General features: G+C 34.5%; 1 protein-coding gene and 2 non-coding genes across 5 annotated transcripts in view; all 3 read right to left on the bottom strand.

Annotated features, from left to right (window-relative positions):
• Nucleotides 1-638: 638 nt before the first annotated feature.
• Nucleotides 639-26028, bottom strand: part of LOC138700168 (DDB1- and CUL4-associated factor 5) — a 159461-nt gene continuing 134071 nt past the window's right edge. For 2 of the 3 annotated variants that reach the window (XM_069826577.1, XM_069826579.1), the window contains exons 9-10: nucleotides 9300-9371; nucleotides 639-4535 (exon numbers count right to left, since the gene is read on the bottom strand). In XM_069826577.1, the coding sequence (XP_069682678.1) occupies nucleotides 3028-4535; nucleotides 9300-9371 (1580 nt within the window). In that variant the 3' untranslated portion in view covers nucleotides 639-3027. The remainder of the gene's footprint in view (nucleotides 4536-9299; nucleotides 9372-26028) is intronic. The other variant, XM_069826578.1, reaches the window with a different exon arrangement.
• Nucleotides 24620-24691, bottom strand: TRNAN-AUU (transfer RNA asparagine (anticodon AUU)). Its single transcript has one exon. It is a non-coding gene; the product is annotated as a tRNA-Asn (tRNA).
• Nucleotides 25200-25271, bottom strand: TRNAN-AUU (transfer RNA asparagine (anticodon AUU)). Its single transcript has one exon. It is a non-coding gene; the product is annotated as a tRNA-Asn (tRNA).

Consider the following 26028-nt stretch of genomic DNA (forward strand, 5'->3'; position numbering starts at 1 on the left):
AATTTTACCAATTTAAGTATTTGTAGACAATGGATATGATTAAAAATCGTAACATTATATATGCATTTAAACGAGAATGAATACCTCCCAAAATATAAAACTCATATTAATGTTGTGGCTTTCTTTGATATTTATACCTGTAAAAGCTTTTCACAGATAAAAACAAACAGTTCCAAATGAGCAATGTCATGCTCTTCTGACTGAATACATTTCACTTTGAAACAATATGTCCTGATGTCAGGAGATTTGAATCTTATAAAGTTATACCACCCAACAAACGCAAACAGCATGTAACTGAAATGATTGTTGGATGTCAAATTTGATCATAAATAAAAAAAAAGTAGAAAAACATAGAAAGACAAGCAACGCAACTCATAGCATGTGTCACTTCCTGCATAGTATGCACAGATGCAAGGAAAACATAATATTTAATCAAATTAATATATGAACAGGAAACAACAAATAACTTAATTTAAAGTGAACCAATATCATCCACCATAATTAACGTAAGCTGAGCTAGGAGGATTTTTAATTTGTAGAATTACAAATTGGAATAAGGACTGTAAAATTCAAATCTGAAAAATCTTCCCAAGTTTTGTAATAATCATAAAAGAAATAATTATATGACAGTAAACATATACATTTCTAAATACTTTTAATATAGTTAACATAAATGAAAATGATGCTAATAAACACCACACAAGACATATTAAACATCAATGGAAATCAAACACATTCATTATGTAAACTGCACTTAAATAGTATATCACTCTTTCATTCTGAGTCAGTAGTTTCCACACTGAGAAATCCATTCTTATTATTTTAATTATGATGAAAAAAATAACTATTGTTTTCATTTAACAGACTAAGCAGTCATGACATATTTATCATGTGAGATTTCTTTTGTTAACTTTAATTAAAATCGTTTATTGATGTACGAGTGTAATTTAAATTGTAACTCCAACAATATTAGAAGGAATGCATTGCGAAAATTATAGTAACTAAGTGGGAATAAAACGTGTTTGAAGAGGAAGAAAATGTATCTCGAGAATGTGAGATGAACTCAAATTTCATTCACTGATATTCCTAGTAGGACAGTATGTAGTTTTATGATTAATACAGGACATGTGAACAGCTTTCTTCCTTGTAAATTATTTCAATATTTCGAAGAACTAACATTTTTTTCTGTCAATGAACAAAATCAATGGAATTTATTAATATAAATTACAAACACAGTTGATTGGAAGATTTCTGTATGAAGAATCATTCATATACTCCAAAAGGGACATTATGTATTTTCTCAACACAAGAGGACGAGAAAGAGATGTATCAGGAGCAGAGAACACAGAACTTAGAAAAAAAATTAGAGGAGGGGGGGGGGAGAAAGGAAATAGGAAAATAAAGCAAAAGCAAGAAAGAAAGAAGAAGAAAGAAAAAGGCAAATGAAACCTAACAAATTTGATGTTCATAATAAAAAAAAAATTCTCTCTTATTGTACACAAAGAAGAAGATTAAAATATTCTGCTACTGATAATGCTTTAAAATGACGTGAATATGACATTACATCACTATCAATTTTTCCATATCCTAAAGAAACAGTAACCATACAGTACAGGAGGCATGCCCTGTCATGTGACCTTATGTGTTGTGGATATAACATCAATGAATATGGCGGGGGTAAACAGGGCTCTAGCGTTGGTAGATTCGTGTAATATTAACCATCCTGACACAAATTCTCTTTCCGATTGCCAATCCTTTCCCCTCTTGCACAGTTCACATGCCAGGTCTAGTCTCCTGATCTGTATATTTGTTACATTATCTACTATACAAACTTCTATAATAATATGAAACAAAAATCAAAATCAGTTTGGAAGAGCAGAAAATCTGCTGACATGAAATAATATATCAAACCTCAGGAATATAATTAAGCTTATCAGGTGTATTGCTATTTTCAAATCCTGTATAAAATACAGAAACAGCCAACTGACTAGAATTCAACATAGCTGCACGAATATGTGCAAACAGTACAACTCATTCACTCGACTGACTGTCACATGTCAGTACGACAAATCAAATATGATCATATTTAGATGTAAATAATAAACTACATCTATTAATTACACCAAAAATGAATGATAAACTATATGTATATATTTATATATGTACACATACCAGGAAATACTGGAAGTTCTGCATTATACATGTATGCTCTAACTCATTGCAAAATGGAAGACAAAAATCAGTGAAACGAACTGTCACACATCTTACGAAGATAAGCAGGAAGCTTTCCTTCAAAGAAGAGCATATCCAAATTAATTTACAAGTGTACGATTGTAGGTCAACATTTCAGTTGACCATATAAACAATGGCAAACCACTGAAAAGCCTCTGTAGGTAAGAAATAATATCAAATCACAACAAATTTGCTGCTGATGAGGTATTTGATGGTTATGCAGAACTTTATCTATCAAGTGGTCTGTGTATGCAGGTTTCTGAATATACTTATTATATCAGTGGTCTGTAAGAAATGGTTAATTTCTATCATTAGATGATTGTGAGAGAGAAAACAGCAAGAACCCACATACACTGATACGTGGATTCCGTGAAAAATATATTCATTATAGGCCCATATTTATAAATACAATAGGTTAATAAGAGATACTCATAAATGCTTACAATCTGTGGGTATAGAGAAAATTTTTTTCATCTCATTAACAAGTAGTCTTGTGACCAATCTCTTTCTGGAGAAACACCAATGGCAAATTCCAAAATGAATGCCTATAGTAAAAAATGATAGTTACTAATGATAACCATATTGATACAAAAATGCTAATGAAAATTATTCCCATATTTGGAAACAATTTGCTAATCATTCTTTATATTACATTCCCAAATTCACATATAATTCTATTACTTAAAATGGCAATTCTGTCTGCAATGTTTTCCACAGATCACCATTTGTTTCGTAGTTTAAACTCGCTACTTCAGGCTATTTATAAGCATCTATGATCACATATGAAGTTCCAATTTAGTTTGAATCTGAATCACCTATGTGATTCCTGTAATTCCTACGTGCTCTATTGAGCCGATTCTTGAACTGCTTCAATATCAACCAGTCAGGGCCATCAGAGCCATCGTTGTCCGTTGCCCCACTGCCTACAAGATGAGAACTGTTGGACTCCACATGATGGATGCCACTGCTACTTCCAGGTCGAGAGTTGAAAGTAGAGCTTGATTCTAGACTGCCAGCACTGCTGCATGGTGCAATAACAATGCCACTGTCCGGTGTTTCTATGTGTAATAGGGATCTGTTGCACTGCTTCATGTTGGGGGTTGCTGGATTGGAAAGGCTTATCTCGCATCTTGGTGAGACTGCAGCACCACTACCATTCACGTACTCATTGTTGTTATTGTTACTAATGTTGCTGTTTCCAACATCACTGCTACTGCTATCACATTCATCTTTTTGTTCTTTTGAAACACTGTTATTGTAATTAAAACTTCTAGAATATGGTATTTTGAGCTTAGCTAAGGCCTCTGGACTCGTGGAAATAGGAACTTTATTGTCTTTATTTATGAGGGAAATTTTATGATTGAAATTTTCTTGGCCATTATCAGACGAATCAGACGAAGTTTCTATCAGTTTCTTCTCATGTCCGTCACATCTGTTTTTTCCATTCCATTTACCAACTAAACCATTTTTTACTGCTTTGCTCGTACTGCTTGACTGGGTGGTTCGGTCATGATAAGAACTCCTCCTCTCGGATCTCTTAGTTCTACACCATACAGAATCACTGCTGGTGTTCGAATTCGAATCACTGTCCTCCGCAACAGTTGCATTTTCTGACTCATTTTGCTTTCCCCTGTGTTTTCTCAACCGTTTTATTTTTTTAATTAATTTGTTTTGGCCATTCTCATTTCCACCATTCAGTTGAGGCTCTGATTCACTCTGCATTTCACCACTTACTTCCGAAGCACCAACAGCATCAGTATCACTACTTTTGGTTTCTGTACTTTTTGTTTGGTTCCACAACTTTTTTCTCTTTGGAGATGGTTTCCAACTTTCATCATCAGAACTTTCACTAAAGGCTAACATATATTTCATTCTTCGTTTCCTACAATCACTGCTAGACTTTGTTTCAATTTTCTTTGAAGGTTTTGATGATGATGAAGCACCTGTTTTACCGTTTTGGTAACTACCTACACTGTTTTTTTTTAAAGTACTTCCTAACCTCCTTCTTACTTTATCATTTATCACGTCATCTTCAGAATCAACACTGTCCTCTTTATTTGCTGCAACTTCTCGTCCACTATCACTGCTATCAGTACTGTGTCCTGAGCCAAGCATCAACATTCTTGCTTTACGGTCTCTCCGTTTCTTGCTCTTTGTTCTTAAAGTTTCTGATGCATCATCACCTTGGGATCGGGTCCGGGCTAACCGCATCAATTGAGCACGTTTCCTTGCAATCAACTGAGAGATTCTATTTTGAGCTTCAACAGGTTCTGATCGTTCTGTCTCAGCATTCTGGTCAGGTGCTACAAGAGAGGACAACCAATAAGAATAAGACTACAAGAACATGTAAATTCATCAACTTCAATGTAAGACATGATACAATTCCAAAAACAATGCTCATGCTATTTTATGAATAACAATGTTATAATTATGTAAAATAAATAATATGTTATAATTAGGCTTATAATGTTGGGGACAGATAGGCTGCATTATGGTGATTTCAAGTTTACTATCCATTCACCAGTCAGTATTCTAGCATGCATAAACAGTGTACCTGCTGGATACTTCGTTCACTACTCACTACTCTAGCATGCGTAAACAGTGTACCTCCTGAATAATAACGCCGAAGATTGAAGGTTCTCAGGTGCATATTTTTGCAGCAGAATTTGGTCAGTGTTATGAAGTGAAAGACAGGAACATTATATGTAAATTATGTAATACAAGGTGACAAGCGATATTATATCCAGAGACATTGTAGTACAAGAAAAGGAAGGGGGGAAACTCAAAACCCATGAATGATAATTCTTCTGCACATAACGAAAACTACGTAAAAATATACCTTTGTAATGCTATGTAGCTTATATTTATCTTTAGAGCTGTCCAGATTTGTTTATGTTCACCTTGTTATTCCCGTAACTGATTACAGAACCAAGTCAATGTCCTTATACTAACTCACGTCCCTGGCCTATGTACCATGCTGCAGTCAACATTTGTACTCTATCCCCAACATTACAAACCTAGTTATAATTATGTAAAATAGTACTCTCAATACTATTTTGGTGCATATGTCCAGTTATTACTGTTATCCGATTGAAGTCACAAATATGGAATCATGACTTTAATCACTCCATCTATGATACCAAGGCATTACTTAGAAAATGTGTACACTATTTTTACTTGTAGGTACCAAAGAACATCACCAGAGTCACCATCTACTCGTGGATGTGAGAACTGCAGGCATACAACACAAGACTGTTTTTTTTTTTCTTTTTCACCTTTTTAATGTTCAAAAAGAAAACAACAGAAGTAAAAAATAACTATTGGGAATCTAAAACTCATTTTGGAATACCTATATAAGGTTACACATTACTTGTTTTCATCACCCACTTAAGAAAGAACAGTTTAAAATGGAAAACAGATTTTTGTATGAAATTCTTAATTATTTTTTATTTATTTCATGATTTAATAAAGAAAAAGCAGACCTTATCAAACTAAAAAATTCGAGAACTAATAGTTATATCTCTTTTCATGCTACTTAGTTCATGGGGGGAAGGGGACACCACTTTTTTAGAAGCCCAGAATAACACAATCCATTTGCACCTAAGCAATGTTGCCTAGTTTTATTATTAAGACTCAGTTGCTTTTAGTGTTGGTAACTTAAATATTACTTAATAATAATAATAATAATAATAATAATAATAATAATAATAATAATAATAATAATAATAATAATAATAATAATAACTAATAGTTTTATTTTCACTGGCAGAGTTAAGGCCATCATGCACATACAGGAAAATCCATATACAAGTATTAACTTAAGAAAAAAAGATTGACTACATATGAATACAATCACAAAACTACAGTAAGAGTACATATGCACAGACAAAATGTTGTTGCCATGAAGAAGGTGAGACATATGAACTAAGTCACTTGAAAAGCATTATAGTCGATATATTGAATTTAAATGTTGCAATGTAATGGATATTCCTGTATAACATAAGGAACAAGAGAAATGATGCTGTATTAGTTTAACACATTTTGAGAATTCTGTTCATATTATTAGATAAATGAAGTATAGTCTCTTTACATATCACACACGTAAAGAGAACTTTATGTGACACAAGACTCCTAGCAGTACTTTCCTTCTGAAGGAAAACATAATTTGAAAATTTTCATTCAGAAATAAAAAAAAATTGTTTCTCAAAAGCTTTTTATACACTTGAATTATATTACATACTTATTTAGTAAAAAATTATTTTTGCTTTGTTCTGCGCCACAAAAGTATTAGTAAATTACTGTATCTTACATAAATTTCCCTAACTGTGAAAGGAAGACAATACTTTTAAAGAATAATTGGCTTTCATAGAGTACAATTTCATCAATTGATTTAAATATGCAGCACAATACTGAAAATGATCAAGTTAACGAGATTTGCTACATATTTAAAGAAAGAATAAAGATACTGCTAAGATTTATTTAAAATCATCCTTCCTCAAGTGAGATTGACCACTGGGATCCAGAATTAACAAACATAAAAGATAAAAGATAAAGGGAAATTAAACGAGTAAAATAATTATTCAATTTGTACATTAAAACAAAAATTTGTGTGTTGATATATAAATGATAGTGTAGAATTTGAAAAGAGGCCTTCAGAATTTGTAAATATTAACCACCAGTAATGGCAAAAAAAAATAGCAATAGAACTGTTCACATGGCGGGCGACTTACTCGTGATGGTGACATGACTGCCCTCATATATAATTACTATATTCACTAAAAATCAGCTGAAATCCGTTTTCATATATATTTAAATTTAACTGAAATAAAGTTATGACATGTTTGAAACAATTTTTAAGTGCTGAAACACCCGGTGTATTGTCTTTGCAGTGCATTCTTGCACATAATGCCTCCAGATCCCTATATCTTCGTGAGGTTTCTGGATAAAAAAGATGACACTTCATTCCAGGACACTGTTTTACTTCAGAGAATTAGAATGGAGATCGAAAAAAAAAAATGCTGAAAGTAATGTTCAGTAATTAGTGACAGGCTTTTTTAAAAGAACATAAACATAAGGTAAGAACAAACACAATGGAAATGAGCTTTACAAATTAACAGTTATTAGAATAGTTCAATCCAAAACAAAGTTTCCAGAAGTTTTGTTGTTGACGATCATTTAGATTCTACTGATTTGCTTAGTATTTGCAGAAAATACAATGAACTTCGAGTTCATACAAAACAAACCAATAAATATTTTGTTGTTTATCGAAATGGAAACTGTGAAATGCAGGTGGTTGGAATTAATGTTTGGGAAAGTATCAAAACTAACTGCCGAATTTCTAGGCCTTGAAAATGCTAAGGAGTACATTGGACATTGCCTTAGATGGTCATCTGTGATGTTTCTTGAAAACAGTGGAACAGATATCTTGACACTGAAATGACATAGTGGCTGGAAGTAGAGTAATGAAGAGTACGTGGAGGAATACTTAGAATTCAAGAAATCAGTCGCAAATCTTACGTACTCTAAGGGGAAGAGAGGAGAATTCTGTTGCTGGTGCGTGTGTGGATTCTGAAGTTGTCCATAACTCAACGCAGGCAAATGTGAGTCCATCTAATGTCCCTAATGTGAGCTTCCAAAATAACATTTCATTAAAGTTAGTAGTAGATAAATAATCGTCTATATGGAACAGGCAGCATATAAAGAGTGAAAGGTGATTGTAACCAGTCTAATGTGGAATGAAGGAATTACAGTTGGGAGCTACAGAATTTGTGAGAGAAAGAAATACGGAAGGAATGCGATATGAAAAACATAAATCACTGGCCATGCTGTAACTGTGAGTCAAAACATACATGCTATTAAACATTCAGAAAAATATTGGTCACATCCTGACAGTTATTGATGGTTAGTGACAAGCTTATGGCGCCACTATAAGCTAAACTGATTAGTAGAGTCTAGTGATCAAGAGATTTTGAGCCAAGGTTTTGTCTCTTTCTGATACCTAACCTCACAAACACTCCAGCTACAAATAGCATCTTTCATATCTTTAAAAATCATATACCAATTAACATTTATCACACAACAATGAACATGCCACAAATTGAACAATATGTTTGCAAATTATTAACTTCAATATTGTTGAAATACTTAACTTAACCGAATTCAATTATAATTCCTACATTCAAATACCAATCAATGCAATTAAATTTCAATTGGCTAAAATTTACAAAATAAAAAAAATAGTTACAACACTAACAAATAAAACTTTTATTAATGATGGTCAGCGACATATTCATTATACACGTCTGGGACTGGGACCAGTGTGGAAGAGTTTAAAGTCAGTACTATCCTACATAAAACAAACTCTTTACGCTGCTCTCGCTTTGAACATTATTTGCCATTTTTCTTTTCTTGGACTGTCAAATTCTTGTGGGCATACATGGATGAAGAAAGGCAATTATTATTGTCAACTTGACACAGAAAGGATACGATCAATAAAATTTCATTTGGTGTTTTTGTCTCTATTCAATGGTAATCAACAGAGTAAGAATAACCCAGCAATGAATATTCTACGTGTCTTCTAACTCTAAATAAATACAGTATTACATAGAAATTTGTTGAAATTACTATTTAAAGTTCGAATATATATATATTGGAAACTAATTAACAATAACTGTTAAATTTCACATTTCAAGGTACATGTATATCAAACAGTAGACTCCACTATAAAAGGGAATGTTTATTATGAACCTATGACAGTAACTGACGTTATCATCATACATAGAGAAGGATATAGTACATTACATAAAAAATTGTAAAATAATGAAAAAATGATGAAATATATGGCATAAAAATGTCCAAATTGACGTCTTGTTCATCACAAATTCCACTTGCATTTCCAGAATAACAACTCGGATCCCCAGCAAAAAAAATCAAAGCTTTAGCTATTCACCTAGTCATTTTTATTGTAATTGTACAGACTTAAGTACCTTAGCAAAAAATGATAAAATTAACTGAAATGTTTACTTACGGAACTCTTAGATTAAAAGGACAAAAAAGTACACTCTTACCACTATTAACTTGGCCTTCTAAAGCTTCCACATATGCTGCAGCCAGAACTTGTAGTTCAGTAACCTGAGAATCTAAAAGTAACAACAGAAGATATTTCTCTTAAAATACAGCACTAATAATGACTAATTTCGTAAGTTAAGATTAATATTGACTGTACTTTGTGTGGGAAATGACTGTGTATGACAGAAACTACCTGCACAGACTTAGATAATATGGAACAACTTTGCCATACAATGATAATACTGATAATTCACAGTAAAAGGCAAAATATTACATATGGCCTGACTATAATTATGATACGAATGGTGGTAATTCCATTTTTATAACTGAACTTTTCTCACATTTTAATTAATTTTATAGCCAGACAATTTATATGAAACAGATTTCGTCCCTAACCTTTCTGTTCTCTCTTTCATTGTCGCTACATATTTTACTATATTATTAATAACTCCTAAATGCAACACATGACATGCCTTAGATTTTGATACAATAATTGGTTCTCTCTCTTTTTTATCATCTGTACTCTTCACCAGCAGAGGTGCAGAATATGTCCAAACACGCGAATGAGGTTCAGGGAAAATTAAAGCAGTTCCAGAAAAGTTTAGTTTAGTTTCTTATTCAACACTGACCTCGGAAAGAGCCAATTATGGGCAAGATTGTTGCAGTGCAGAGCATCATTGTTTGGTCTGGGTATTTTCAAGTGTAATACTGAGAGTAATTAAATAATTGTATTTTGGTGTTATTTTAAGTGGCGTTTTTTTATTAATTCATCAGTAGTTAGTAGTTTAGTGAACTGAAACTGATTTATTATGCCAACTTTTAAAAGCAAGACGTCAGCTGTCCATATTATGAATGGCACGACAGATATGACAAACTTGAAAATCACATATCTAAAACAAACTAAGGATCAAAGGAGCATTTCAGGTTTTTTAATCATAAAACAGGCGGTCAGGAAAAATCAACAGTTGGACATAGTATTCTGGTAGTGTGAGTCTAGCAGTACCAGTGAATCTTAAAAAAGAATAAAAGAAATGGATGAAAGTGAACTATTATGTCAACGTACATGCACACATGCACACACACACTTTCTCCCTGTGTGTGCGCATGTGTGTGTATATATGTTGTCCAATGCTTAGATGTTTGTCAATGAAGCCATTAGTCTTCTTGCACTCCAATATCTTTGCGCTTAGGTATCTTCATTCTCTACAGCTGCACATCTTTTGCAAAGGATACAGGAAGATGTATTGAATACTTCTATTCTATGCAGATGGCTTGATAAACAGTCATGGTTTGTCACCAATCTAAACAAAGTGACAGCAAATTTTCGTGGTTCTTGTAGAATTTCTTCAATATGTCTTATATTATTTCCCATAATTTGCCTTTAATTTTGTCCTCTATTTCTTTTTTCTCGATTAAATGAAATTTGTTGTGAATCATTTGTTTTATAGAATGCATTATTGTTGTATCTCTTTTTGCCAGGGCATTTGCTATTTCTTTTCCATTTACATTACAATGTCAGGGGATCCACTGTATTGTAATGATCTTCAAATTGATCAAATGACTTATAATTTCTCTAGATTTCTGGATTTTGATACTCTCTGAAGTTGATGATCTAGCTATTGCTTATATGATGGCTTGCAAATGTGATAGAACTACAACTTCCTGAAATGTATTTATTCTGTACAACAGATCTGTAAAGCTGTGTAGATAGCTGTGTCTCCATTAAAATTTGTAGAATATGGACAAACATTATGGTAAACTGAAGAGAAAAAAAAAGGGGGCATGTAAGTGCAGCTCCAGCACCTTTTTCAGGTGATCTGTCTGCAAAGATTTGCAGCCATTCTGTGTGTGGATATTTTGAATTGATAGACTAGTGCTAAAGCACTGGAAGGTATACTGAATGGGAGAAGAATTTGGAGCAGAAGATATCAGATGATAGACGACATTAAGATTTGGGTCATTCCCCAGAAAAGGTGTTTTTTTTAAGTAATGTTTTCTGAAATTTACAATTAGAATAAAAATTATTTTTGTATGTTTTTGTCTCAGTCTTTACTAACTTAATTAAACTGCATTATTCGTATAGATCAAATTTTGGTATTTTATTTTAAGTATTTTGCATGTCTACATATGAGACAGTAGACCTTCTCAAGCTCAACTTTTTATTAATTACAGATATTATTCTGTAGGACAAATTAGTAAAAAATATCTTTAATATTAACTTTTTATGTTCTCTTCTTTTATCCACCTTCCTCTTTTTCTAAATATTTTAATCTACAAATAAGAGAAAAATTTATGCAAGAAGAAACCGTACAAAAATCCATAACTGAACCTAACACTTTACAACTGTTGGTTTAAAACATGGCTCATGTTTTGTCCTTAAGTTATTCAATTTTTTTATTTAAAAACCTGAACTAACAAAATTCAACAATAACAAATTAAAAAAAAAAAAAAAAGATTTTCTTTTTTGTTCATTTGAATTGATTAGGATGCCGATATTTTAAATCCAAGATTTGGATGGCTATCATTTCGATTATGTATATCATTTATTTCACACAATTCTTTAAAATATTCCTTCCTGCAAATTAATATGTTATCATTATGTAGCCTACCTATTAACATATGTAAATTCAAGGATGAGAATGGTGACTTGCTTGCAGACTCTCCATCAATCCTAAACAGATGGAAAAACTATTTTGCGCAACTACTAAATGTACATAGGCCAAATAGAAATGATCGGGAAGAAATTGAAATACAAACTGCTGAGCCATTTATACCCAAACCCACGCTCTCAGAAGTCGAAATTGCGATAGAAAATCTGAAAAAGTACAAGTCTCCAGGTATCGATCAAATTCCAGCAGAATTAAAACAAGAGGGTGGAAGTGCATTATATAGCGAAATTTATAAACTTGTAATTGCTATTTGGGAAAAGGAAATTGTACCAGAACAATGGAAGGAGTCCATAATTGTACCTATTTTTAAAAAGGGGGACAAAACCAACTGTGGTAACTTTCGAGGAATATCACTTTTGTTGACGTCGTACAAAATTTTGTCCAATATTCTTTTGAGAAGATTAACTCCGTACGTAGATGAAATTATTGGGGATCATCAGTGCAGTTTTCGGCGTAATAGATCGACTATTGATCAGATTTTTTGTATTCGACAGATAATGGAGAAAAAATGGGAGTATAAGGGTAGAGTGCATCAGTTATTCATAGATTTCAAAAAAGGCATATGACTCGGTTAAGAGGGAAGTATTATATATTTTTATTGAATTTGGTATTCCCAAGAAACTAGTTCGATTAATTAAATTGTGTCTCAGTGAAACATACAGCAGAGTCCATATAGGTCAGTTTCTATCTGATGCTTTTCCAATTCACTGCGGGCTAAAGCAGAGAGATGCACTATCACCTTTACTTTTTAACTTCGCTCTAGAATATGCCATTAGGAAAGTTCAGGATAACAGGCAGGGTTTGGAATTGAACGGGTTACATCAGCTTCTTGTCTATGCAGATGACGTGAATATGTCAGGAGAAAATACACAAACGATTAGGGAAAACACGGAAATTTTACTTGAAGCAAGTAAAGTGATCAGTTTGGAAGTAAATCCCGAAAAGACAAAGTATATGATTATGTCTCGTGACCAGAATATTGTACGAAATGGAAATATAAAAATTGGAGATTTATCCTTCGAAGAGGTGGAAAAATTCAAATATCTTGGAGCAACAGTAACAAATATAAATGACACTCGGGAGGAAATTAAACGCAGAATAAATATGGGAAATGCGTGTTATTATTCGGTTGAGAAGCTCTTATCATCCAGTCTGCTGTCCAAAAATCTGAACATTAGAATTTATACAACAGTTACATTACCGGTTCTTCTGTATGGTTGTGGAACTTGGACTCTCACTCTGAGAGAGAACATAGGTTAAGGGTGTTTGAGAATAAGGTGCTTAGGAAAATATTTGGGGCTAAGCGGGATGAAGTTACAGGAGAATGGAGAAAGTTACACAACACAGAACTGCACGCATTGTATTCTTCACCTGACATAATTAGGAACATTAAATCCAAACGTTTGAGATGGGCAGGGCATGTAGCACATACGGGCGAATCCAGAAATGCATACAGAGTGTTAGTTGGGAGACCGGAGGGAAAAAGACCTTTAGGGAGGCCGAGACGTAGATGGGAGGATAATATTAAAATGGATTTGAGGGAGGGAGGTGGGGTATGATGATAGAGACTGGATTAATCTTGCACAGGATAGGGACCGATGGCGGACTTATGTGAGGGCGGCAATGAACCTTCGGGTTCCTTAAAAGCCATTTGTAAGTAAGTAAGTAAATTTTATGTTTTTATCCATAGTTATAATAATAGTAATATAAATAATTTGTTACAATAATAGTAATACTAAATAGTTAGTTCTAATAATAGTAATGCTGAAGTGCTCCCAAAGACGAGCTTTGCTCATTTGGGTGGCACTAGAATATAAGTTTGTTTGTATAACTTATCTACCTCTATAATATTTCATAATTTCAAATAAATTTAAAATTGATTAAAATTGGTGTTTAGTCATGTCCGTTGATTAAGTATCACATCCGTGCACTCACATCCATGGACATAGCAAATCAATACATGTGATATCTATGGACAGGGTATATCAACGAATGTGATATTCACAGGCATGATGTCCATGAACGTGACAAATTTACTTACAACATTCCGTGAATCCAACAATTTTGAGGTCACAAAGATTTTCTTTTCAAGTAATGTCTAAACCCACTTATGTACTTAATAATTATGTAAAATTAACTACTTACTCCTTAAATTTACTTACAACATTCCGTGAATCCAACATTTTGAGGTCATAAAGATTTTCTTTTGAAGTAATGTCTAAACCCACTTATCTACTTAATAATTATGTAAGATTAACTACTTATTTAACATTTAGAAAATTTACAGGTCCACAGATGCGACACGATCTTAGCTCAAAATCTAGTAGCTACTTCAATAGAAATTATCTCGCCTTTATATTAGACAACAAGAAAGAAATATGCTTCCACTATAGTCATTTGGGGTAACTCTGCACCATTTCTATCGTATTTTTATACTTACCTAAAATAGTGTTTATTGAAATTGATGTTTAAAAGTAAAGTATTTAAAAAAATTGCTTATTTTATAGGATCAGACATAATCAACACCAAAAATCATATCTGACATAGGTAAAATTTGACATTTAATGGCGGTACAAAGTTACATGGCTATTTAGGGAAACTTTGTACTACATATGTGTTTTCCTATTAAATTCAATTCTCTATGTTCCCCTTCAAATTCAAGGTAACTTTTGACCATTTAATAAGAAAATACATGAAATTTTATTTCATATGAAGTCACAAAAAAAAAAAAAAAAAAAAAAAAAAAAAAAAAGTTTATTGAAAACGTAGAAACATTTACTATAACAATAAAATATACCAGCATTACAAAAGAAAACATAAACACAATTTTTATGTGTTTATTACCTACATATATGTTTGATATAGGTTATTTTTAATTCTTTAATCAAATTCTTCACAGTCTAAACATAATCAATGCCCCTTTTATTTACAAGCTTACAGTATTAACTTTCTTTATTACAAAATAAATAAATAATATATATAAACTCTATAGGGTCTTCTCGTCCCATAAATAAATTTAAGCTTTTTAACTTAAAAATTAAATTCAACAAAAATAATAAACAGTTTATTCCTCGTCCAACCTACTTGAAACTGGTCAGACCACATCCAATGTCGTCCCTTTTTGATCTCATAACCGAATTTGTATCTGAAGATTGAACCATGTAGTTCAATGCCATTGACTGTAGGCCTACCACGGAAGTGATCCTTTATATGAGACTATTAATCATCATAGCACAGAGCACCAACATTCTCACTGAAAACATAGGCCTATTTGGCCTCCCAAAATTATTTCTGTGTTTATTTTTCAATTTATCCACTAGTGTTTGTCTTGGAATGGAGTACCAAGTTTTACAGTGTTTATATCATCTAGTGCCTGCTGTAGTGTTGAATTGGAATATCTTGCCTTCATTGCATACTGTCTTCTCTCTGGAGAATCATTTTGATCTCTAGTCATCTAAAAATTTCAATGCATTATAGAAATCCAAGACGAGTGTAAAAATTGGAACAGTAATTGAATAAACAAGGTCAAAAAATTCATTAATAAGCCAACTATGCAGGATTTGTTTGAAAAAATTAATTCTTCAATATAAACTTAAAGTGTGTCTGTAGTAGATCTCGTAGTTACATTTTATACTAATTTTATGTAATAACTGTCTCATGTTATTTAACAAACAAATTAATTATTATATTTATGATCAAATTTCCATGTATTGTGCGTCCCTATCACCATGGCATGGCACGTCCTCAGGTTGTGGATCGAGGAGACGGCCTCCAGATATGGAGGGTAACTGTGAATATATTGAATAAGCAGTCACGGACAGCCGATGAGGGGTAGTCCTCCAGCTTGGGGATTTGGTGAAGGGCTAACAACCCATCACCATAAAAAACAGCTTGTTACGAAACCTTCAAATAAGCTTCGGAATGGGACTGATTCTCTGGCACGACCACAGCAAAGGAATAAGGTTTTGAGATTTGGTACTTGGAATGTTATAAGTCTATATAGAACAGGAGGGGTAACATTAGTAGCAAAAGAACTAGCTAGATATAGAATAGACTTTGTGGGAGTACAGGAGGTTAGGTTAGATGGGAACGGCATAACACAAATAGGAGATTACTTCTTGTATTATGGGGAAAGAAACGATAATCACTAATTAGGAACAGGATTCTTTATTCGTGAAAGAATAAAATCAGCAGTAAAAAGGTCGAATTTATCAGTGATAGGTTATCATATTTAGTACTTAAGGGTAGATGGTGCAATATCGTAGTTATAAATGCTCCGCTCCTACAGAAGAGAAAGACGACCATATAAAGGACAGCTTCTATGAGGAATTGGAACAGACTTTTGATCAGTTACCTAGATATCACATGAAAATTTTATTGCGAGATTTCAATGCTAAAATAGGACGGAAGGATATTTTTAAACCAACCACTGGAAAAGAGAGCCTACACGTACCTACTGTAGTAATGATAATGGAGTTAGGTTACTCAACTTTGTCACATCAAAAAATTTAATTGTCAAAAGTACAACATTCCCCCATAAGGATATACATAAATATACTTGGACTTCTCCAGATGGATTGACACATAACCAGATAGATCACATCTTGATAGATAAAAGAAGACACACTAGTACAGTAGACATTCGAATCTTCAGGGGGGCAGACTTTAATTCTGACCATCATTTGGTAATTGAAGAACTAAGAGAAAGAATATCAGTAGCCAAGCGAGTAGAGCAAGTTAATATTAGAAATTCCGAAATTAAAGGACGAGGAAACTAAGCAACATTATCAGGTCGAAATTTCAAATAGATTTGCCACATTAGCAAGTTCTGACGAAGTTGAGGAAGAGTTAGATGCTAATAGCGTGTGGGAAAATATCCGAGAAAATATCAAAATTGCAGCTGAACAGAGCATAGGTTATTATGAAACTAAGAAAAAGAAACTGTGGTTTGATGAAGATTGTTGCACGGTAGTAGAAGGAAGGAAACAGGCAAAATTAAAATTCTTACAGGATCCAATTGAGGCGAATAGAGATAATTATTTCAATAAAAGACTGGAAGCAAATCGTATGCTTAGGAATAAAAAGAGAGATTACTTGAAGAAAAACTGAATGAGGTAGAAACAAATAGTAAAAATAAAAACACTAGAGATTTATATAAGGGCATAAAGGAATTTAAGAATGGATATCAGGCAAGGGTAAACGTGATCAAGGATGAGAATGGTGACTTGCTTGCAGACTCTCATTCAATCCTGAACAAATGGAAAAACTATTTTGGACAACTACTAAATATACGTAGGCCAAATCGGGACGAAATTGAAGTACAATCTGCTGAGCCATTTATACCCGAACCCACACTTTCTCAAGTTGATATTGCGATAGAAAATCAGAAGTCTCCAGGTATCGATCAAATTCCAGCAGAATTAATACAACAGGGTGGAAGCGCATTATCTAACGAAATTTATAAGCTTGTACTTGCTATTTGGGAAAAGGAAATTGTACCAGAGCAATGGAAGTAGCCCATAATCGTACCTATCTTTAAGAAGGGGGACAAGACTAACTGTAGTAACTTTCGAGGAATATCACTTTTGTTGACGTCATACAAAATGTTGTCCAATATTCTTTTGAGAAAATTAACTCCATATGTAGATGAAATTATTGGGGATCTTCAGTGTGATTTTAGGCGTAATAGATCAATACTGATCAGATATTTTGTATTCGACAGATAATGGAGAAAAAATGGGAGTATAAGGGTGCAGTGCATCAGTTATTCACAGATTTCAAAAAGGCATATGACTCGGTTAAGAGAGAAGTTTTATATGATATTCTTATTGAATTTGGTATTCCCAAGAAACTAGTTCGATTAATTAAAATGTCTCTCAGTGAAATGTACAGCAGAGTCCGTATAGGTCAGTTCCTGTCAGATGAGTTTCCAATTCACTGTGGACTAAAGCAAGGAGATGCACTATCACCTTTACTTTTTAACTTTGCTCTAGAGTATGCCATTAGTAAAGGCCAGGATAACAGAGAGGGTTTGAAATTGAACGGGTTACATCAGCTGCTTGTCTATGCAGATGACGTGAATATGTTAGGAGAAAATTTACAAACGATTAGGGAAAACATGGGAATTTTATTTGAAGCAAGTAAAGAGATAAGTTTGGAAGTAAATCCCGAAAAGAAGAAGTATATGATTATGTCTTGTGACGAGAATATTGTACGAAATGGAAATATAAAAATTGGAAATACATTCTTTGAAGAGGTGGAAAAATTCAAATACCTGGGAGCAACAGTAACAAATATAAATGATACTCGGGAGGAAATTAAATACAGAATAAATATGGGAAATGCCTATTTTTTATTATTCGTTTGAGAAGCTTTTATCATCCAGTCTGCTGTCAAAAAATCTGAAAGTTAAAATTTATAAAACAGTTACATTACCGGTTGTTCTTTATGGTTGTGAAACTTGGACTCTCACTTTGAGAGAGGAACATAGGTTAAGTGTGTTTGAGAATAAGGTGCTTAGGAAAATATTTGGGGCTAAGAGGGATGAAGTTACAGAGCATGGAGAAAGTTACACAACACAGAACTGCAGGCATTGTATTCTTCACCTGACATAATTAGGAACATTAAATCCAGACGTTTGAGATGGGCAGGGCATGTAGCATGTATGGGCGACTCCAGAAATGCATATAGAGTGTTAGTTGGGAGGCTGGAGGGAAAAAGACCTTTGGGGAGGCCGAGACATAAATGGGAAGATAATATTAAAATGGATTTGAGGGAGGTGGGATATGATGATAGAGACTGGATTGATGTTGCTCAGGATACGGACCAATGGTGGGCTTATGTGAGGGCAGCAATGAACCTCCGGGTTCCTTAAAAACCAGTAAGTAAGTATGATCAAATTTAAATGTTTATAATAGAATCAATAATGCAAACTTTGTACTGGTACAAAGTAACCCTGAAATCGAATCAAAACAACATTACCAGATTAATTTTATAATTTCAAGACAGGATTATGTATGTCACAAGGTTACGATTGTGTTTTAAAGAAGAGAGAATAAGTATTAACATTTACAATAATTGTAACGGCAAGATAAAATTATATACTTACAATATGAAGTAGAAAATCGTTCATAAACAAGCTACTATAAACAGAATGTAATATTTAACCATGTGAAGTCTTAAATATTCTTCAGGGACTGGACATAATACATAGAAAGGCATAGAGATCCTGGGTTATGGTGATAACCTCAGTCCAAAGATATCACACTTAGTAAATGTGAAATTAAATCTTCTAGTAAAATTGGGAACTGGTACAAAGTTACCCTAAATGACTGTACAGTATACCTGGTCGGTAGTAACCCTAATAACCAAGGCATGATATAGTCACTAGTCTGCATTCTAGCAGTTTTTCTATAAAGTATTATTGTGACAATTACTTTCTCTTGTAGAACTCGTTGTTTTCATATCACCTACTTACTTCAAGTTTTCAGACTTAACTTGATGTGTTTACATCTCAAATAATGCAGTTTTGGTTTATAATTTAGTTTGTGTTTTAATGTAGAATGTTTTGTATTAATCTGTTTGGGGGTTCTGACAGTCTACGGGTGTGACTTTTTGCATTCTTTGACAATATTTAATTGTAGGGAATAAAATTAATTTACAATTTCAACTGTGTATGTATGTTCACTTAGTTCTACTTTTAATTTTAGTATAAATACCGAGTGCTTAGTGCTTACATTTATTATTTTCGGAGAAACATTGCTGTAACAGTAAAATGTACCTTTTCAGGAGAATAACCCATAGGCATATGGATCATATGCTAAGACAAAGAGCAAAGCAGAAAATAAGAAAGATTAGAGAATGCTGGATTTGTAGTGAAAGACCTTTCCTTCGGCAGAAAACTATGACTGACTGAATGAATGAATGAATGAATGAATGAATGAATGAATGAATGAATGAATGAATGAGTGCTAAACCTCTCATTATCATTGTGTCAATATTCAATTTTCTAAGTTTTGATCTAAATATAAGTTATGTTCTATCGATTGTTTGCCAAGAGGGTTCTATACTAATATGAGGTTCTCCACCAGCTGTGGGACTTCTCTTGTTTTTTATTTTTCACAATAGTCAAAAATATCTTTTGTGTTTTGAGTCTGCTTACTCATACCCTTTCGTTACAGTGAAAACTTATATTACTGATCATTTACAATCAGAAGCATATCAGTGGTGCGTTGATTTTTCTAAAACCACAGATAAGAAAAATGCTATAATGAAAAAGGAGCATGGAAAAGTGGGACTTCGTGTTGCAACAACAGCCTACATAGTCATAAAAGAAGGTGGGGGTGGGGGCGGGAGGAGGAACAATTTTTTTGAACATCTGCTAAGTTTAAACTGCATAAATGATGCTGATATTGGTGAACTTAATCATTCTATAAAATTTTTAGGGCTTATGAAAAAGGTATTTTTTTCTACCATGCACAGCAAGGTATGTAAATTTTTAAGTACAGGGAATCCCATAACTAACCATCTCCCTCTTGTATCCATTATAGAAGACAAGATCATAAAATTACACAGAACATATAAAAAAACATGCATGATTACTCTTCTTGACGGTGTTGAGATTTGTATTGTGATTGACATACCTTTATGTGGCACCTCCCAAAGCGAGATGTTCAAGTTGAAAAACTGCAAAATGCTTTTGAAAGTACCAATATTCACATGAAAGAGCAGGCATTCAATGGCCAATATTTTGACCTTGGTGTTGATAAAAAAACTCCTTGGCCTCTGTGAAAATTTAAATAACGATTTTTTTCTTTCTATGTGGGACATAACTCATATGTTATTTATTAGAATGTGTGTAAACTTTGATGTGCATCAACAAACAAGCTCAAGTAATAGGTAATCTAACGTAGGCTATGCTTGGGGACTGGAACAACTGTTGGAGAAGTAGCCCATGATTCTCGTTTGTAGAGACAGTTCTTGGGCACCCTGTTGTCCTCTCTCATTGACATAAGACTAATCCCATATGATACAACTTCTCAACGATAGTTAACATTGTTTTGTTATTTGGTGCCTCATTAAATCGTTCCTCATACTGTTCTTTAACCATGACGCAAACTTGGCTCATTCTGATGTCCCACTCCGGAAATAACGTTCCAAGACAAACACCTTCTCCTCTGTTGTGACAACCATAATTATTGCAGAAATCAATGCAACACTGAAATGACAATATGTCAAAATATTATATATACAATAAAGAGATACTTCATTGATAAGGAAACGTGGACAAAAGATGAGCAGTAATTTCAGTGTCGTTTTGCCACATATCACAGAACGGGGAGGGGGGGTTACATCAGTAGCAAAAGAACTAGCTAGATATAGAAAAGACTCTGTGGGAGTACAAGGAGGTTAGGTTAGATGGAAATGGCATATCATCAATACGAGATTACTTGTTGTACAATGCGCCAGTGAAGTCTCTCCACACTGGAGACAGCAGAGTGTATACACTAGCAACTGCAGTTTCGTTGGTAGTAGCTGAAACTTATGCTAGGAACAAAACATAAACTGTATACTCACCACAATCATAATAGATGCTGAAAGTGTTTTCCTCGTTCTTGAAGGCACAGTTCGACTCTTTTGCACTTATTTGCAAACATTTTCACTAATGTATCTTGCATAATTGACTGCACATAATTAATTATATTCGTCTTAAGTTCATTGATTGTTTCAGGATTATTACCATATACCGCAGATTTTGCCACATCCCAAAGGAAATAATCTGGTGGTGTTAAATCAGGAGACTGCAGTGGCCAGAGTCCTTTAATAATTATTTTTTCGCCAAAGAACTCTTTTAAAAGTCCAAGTGATTGGTTTGACATATGTGCCATAACACTGTTCTGTTGTAAAAAACAGCGCTCAATTTCATTTTCATTCAGCCTAGCAATAAATGGATAAATAATCTCAGAACAATAAACATCCGAATTCACAAAAGTCTCAAAGAAGATCGGTCCTATTATTCGCGCCCTTGATATGGCAACTCACACTCCGATTTTCTCTGGATGCAACATTGTCTCTCTTACTGAATAAGGATTTCCTGAAGACCAAACCCGTGAATTTTGAGAATTTACATAGCCAGATAAGCTAAACCATGCTTCGTCCTTAAAGAAAGTTTCATTTAAACATAAAGTCCATGACGATTTATAAATCTCTGGAACCATTCACAATATCTCACTCTTTTTTCGTAATCACTTTCTTTTAATTCATGAATCACTATAATTTTATAGGGGTAAAATTGAAGTTTGCTTCTTACAGCCTTATGTGCTGTCCACTTAGAGACTCCGGCCTCTTATGCTAATTTGTGCGTTGATTTTATAGGACTCTACAACATCGAGATTTCATCAAGTTTTTCTGTCGTTAAAATTATAGGCCTGCCACTTCTTGGTGCATTGAGAACTGACCTGGTTCCAATGAAGTTATTGATCAAATCACGTACAGTATCGGATTTGAATACCTGGAATTAGGAAAACGCATAAGAAATTTCTGTTTCATATTTTCCGTAAACTTATATGCTTCGCAAAAAAATATTCCACCAAAAATGCTATTTCTTCAATAGAAAGCATTGTCACCAGTAGTCTTTAGCCACCATTCACTCACAATTAGACTACAGTACACTTCGTATGCCCTCAGCTGATACAGTTAGCTAAACAACCCCCATTCAAGGATGTGGCAATGACCTGGCCTGGCTGATGCTACCAACATAATTGCAGTTGCAAGCACATACACTCAGCTGTCTTCAATATGGAGAGACTTCCCTGGCGCACTGTACTATGAGAAGGAAACAATAAGCAGCAATTAAGGAACAGGATTCTTTATTCATAAAAGAATAAAATCAGCAGGTAAGAAAGGTCGCATTTATTAGTGACAGGTTATTAATTTAGTACTTAAGGGTAGATTGTGCGAGATCATAGTTACAAATGCAAACAACCCTACAGAAGAGAGAGACGACCATATAAAGGATAGTCTCTATGAGGAATTGGATCACACTTTTGATCAGTTATCTAGATATCACATGAAAATGTTATTGGGGGATTTCAATACTTAAGTAGGACGGGAGGATATTTTCAAATCGACTATTGGAAGAGAGAGCCTACTAGTAACAATAATGGAGTTAGGTTAGTCAACTTTCCTACATCCAAAAATTTAATTCTGAAATGTACAACAATCACTCATAAGGATATATATATATATATATATATATATATATATATATATATATATATATATATATATATACTGTACTTGGACTTCTCCAGATGGACTGACACACAACCAAATAGATCATATCTTGATAGATAAACGAAGACATACTAGTATAATATACATTAGGTCCTTCAGAAGGAAAGACTGTAGTAATTGGGTAATTAAGAGAAAGACTATCAGTAGCCAAGCGAGTATGGCAACAAGTTAATATTAGAAGATTCAATATTCCGAAATTAAAAGACGAGGAAACTAAGCAACATCAGATGGAAATTTCAAAAAGGTTTCCACTTTAGGAAGTTCTGATGAAGTTGAAGAGAAATCAGATATTAATAATGTGCAGGAAAATATCAGAGATAATATCAAAATTGCAGCTGAGCAAAGCATAGGTTATTATGATACTAAGAAAAAGAAACCATGGTTTGAGAACATTTTTCCATGACAGTAGGAAGGAAGAAACAGGCAAAATGAAATACTTAAAGGATCAAGTCCAGGTGAACAGAGATAATAATTATCTCAATGAATGGTGGGAAGCAAGTTGTACACTTAGAAACAAAAAAAGAGATTAACTTGAAGGAAAAACTGAATGAGATAGAAACAAATAGTAAGAAGAAAAACATAAGAGATTTATTTACTTAAGGCATAAAGGAATTTAAGAAAAGAATAAACATGGGTAAACGTGAACGAGGATGAGAATGGTGACTTACTTGCACACTTGCACTCCATCCTTAACAAATGGAAAACCTACTTCGGGCAACTACTTAATGCACAGCTGTCAAAAGAAAAAGTGGCCGCTCTCCTGAAACAAAGTTCCCTTTGGGTATCTTCGCTACAATTCGGAGACAGGCGATGTTACATGTTGTTGGACCACGCTGCCTGATATCTACAGTTATAATTGAAGTACTCTGTGTGTTATTCGATAGCGTAATGGTAGCGTTCAGGCCTCTTATTCATGAGGTCCTGCGTTCGACTACAACCTCGTGCTTTTTATGTTCTTTTTTGTTCTGTTTTTGAGAGAGACAAACTATACATAATGGCTCCTTTCTCTTTTACGATTATTTTAGTAATTAACATCAGGTTCGAATAATTTCAAGGGAAAAATTGTTCCGGGGCCAGGTATCGATCCCGGGACCTCTGGTTGAACGTACCAGCGCTCTACCACTGAGCTACCCGGGAACTCCACCCGACACCGTCTCAACTTTTCCCTTTATATCCACACAACTCGCATGGCCTGACGAAATGCCAGAGACCCACAACGAGTGCACACAATCTCTGTGTGACTTGGAATTGTGGTTTTCTGTTAACGTACACAGTAACGTATATATTATGCAAATCTAGTCTTTCAGGTGAAGCTCCCTGTAAAGCAGATTTGAATAATTTCAAGGGAAAAATTGTTCCGGGGCCGGGTATCGATCCCGGGACCTCTGGTTGAATGTACCAGCGCTCTACCACTGAGCTACCCGGGAACTCCACCTGACACCGTCTCAACTTTTCCCTTTATATCCACACAACTCGCGTGGGCTGACGAAACGCCAGAGACGCACAACGAGTGCACACAATCTCTGTGTGACTTGGAATTGTGGTTTTCTGTTAACGTACACAGTAACATATATATTATGGAAATCTAGTCTTTCAGGTGAAGCTCCGTGTAAAGCAGATTTGAATAATTTCAAGGGAAAAATTGTTCTGGGGCCGGGTATCGATCCCGGGACCTCTGGTTGAATGTACCAGCGCTCTACCACTGAGCTACCCGGGAACTCCACCCGACACCGTCTCAACTTTTCCCTTTATATCCACACAACTCGCGTGGGCTGACGAAACGCCAGAGACCCACAACGAGTGCACACAATCTCTGTGTGACTTAGAATTGTGGTTTTCTGTTAACGTACACAGTAACGTCTATATATTGCAAATCTAGTCTTTCAGGTGAAGCTCCCTGTAAAGCAGATTTGAATAATTTCAAGGGAAAAATTGTTCCGGGGCCGGGTATCGATCCCGGGACCTCTGGTTGAATGTACCAGCGCTCTACCACTGAGCTACCCGGGAACTCCACCCGACACCGTCTCAACTTTTCCCTTTATATCCACTTAAGTCACACAGAGATTGTGTGCACTCGTTGTGGGTCTGTGGCGTTTCGTCCAGCCCACGCGAGTTGTGTGGATATAAAGGGAAAAGTTGAGACGGTGTCGGGTGGAGTTCCCGGGTAGCTCAGTGGTAGAGCACTGGTACATTCAACCAGAGGTCCCGGGATCGATACCTGGCCCCGGAACAATTTTTCCCTTGAAATTATTCAAATCTGCTTTACAGGGAGCTTCACCTGAAAGACTAGATTTGCATAATATATACGTTACTGTGTACGTTAACAGAAAACCACAATTCTAAGTCACACAGAGATTGTGTGCACTCGTTGTGGGTCTCTGGCGTTTCGTCAGCCCACGCGAGTTGTGTGGATATAAAGGGAAAAGTTGAGACAGTGTCGGGTGGAGTTCCCGGGTAGCTCAGTGGTAGAGTGCTGGTACGTTCAACCAGAGGTCCCGGGATCGATACCTGGCCCCAGAACAATATTTCCCTTGAAATTATTCAAATCTGCTTTACAGGGAGCTTCACCTGAAAGACTAGATTTGCATAATATATACGTTACTGTGTACGTTAACAGAAAACCACAATTCCAAGTCACACAGGGATTGTGTGCACTCGTTGTGGGTCTCTGGCGTTTCGTCAGCCCATGCGAGTTGTGTGGATATAAAGGGAAAAGTTGAGATGGTGTTGGGTGGAGTTCCCGGGTAGCTCAGTGGTAGAGTGC

The sequence above is a fragment of the Periplaneta americana genome, chromosome 5, assembly GCF_040183065.1.
Source record: "Periplaneta americana isolate PAMFEO1 chromosome 5, P.americana_PAMFEO1_priV1, whole genome shotgun sequence".
Lineage (NCBI taxonomy): Eukaryota > Metazoa > Arthropoda > Insecta > Blattodea > Blattidae > Periplaneta > Periplaneta americana.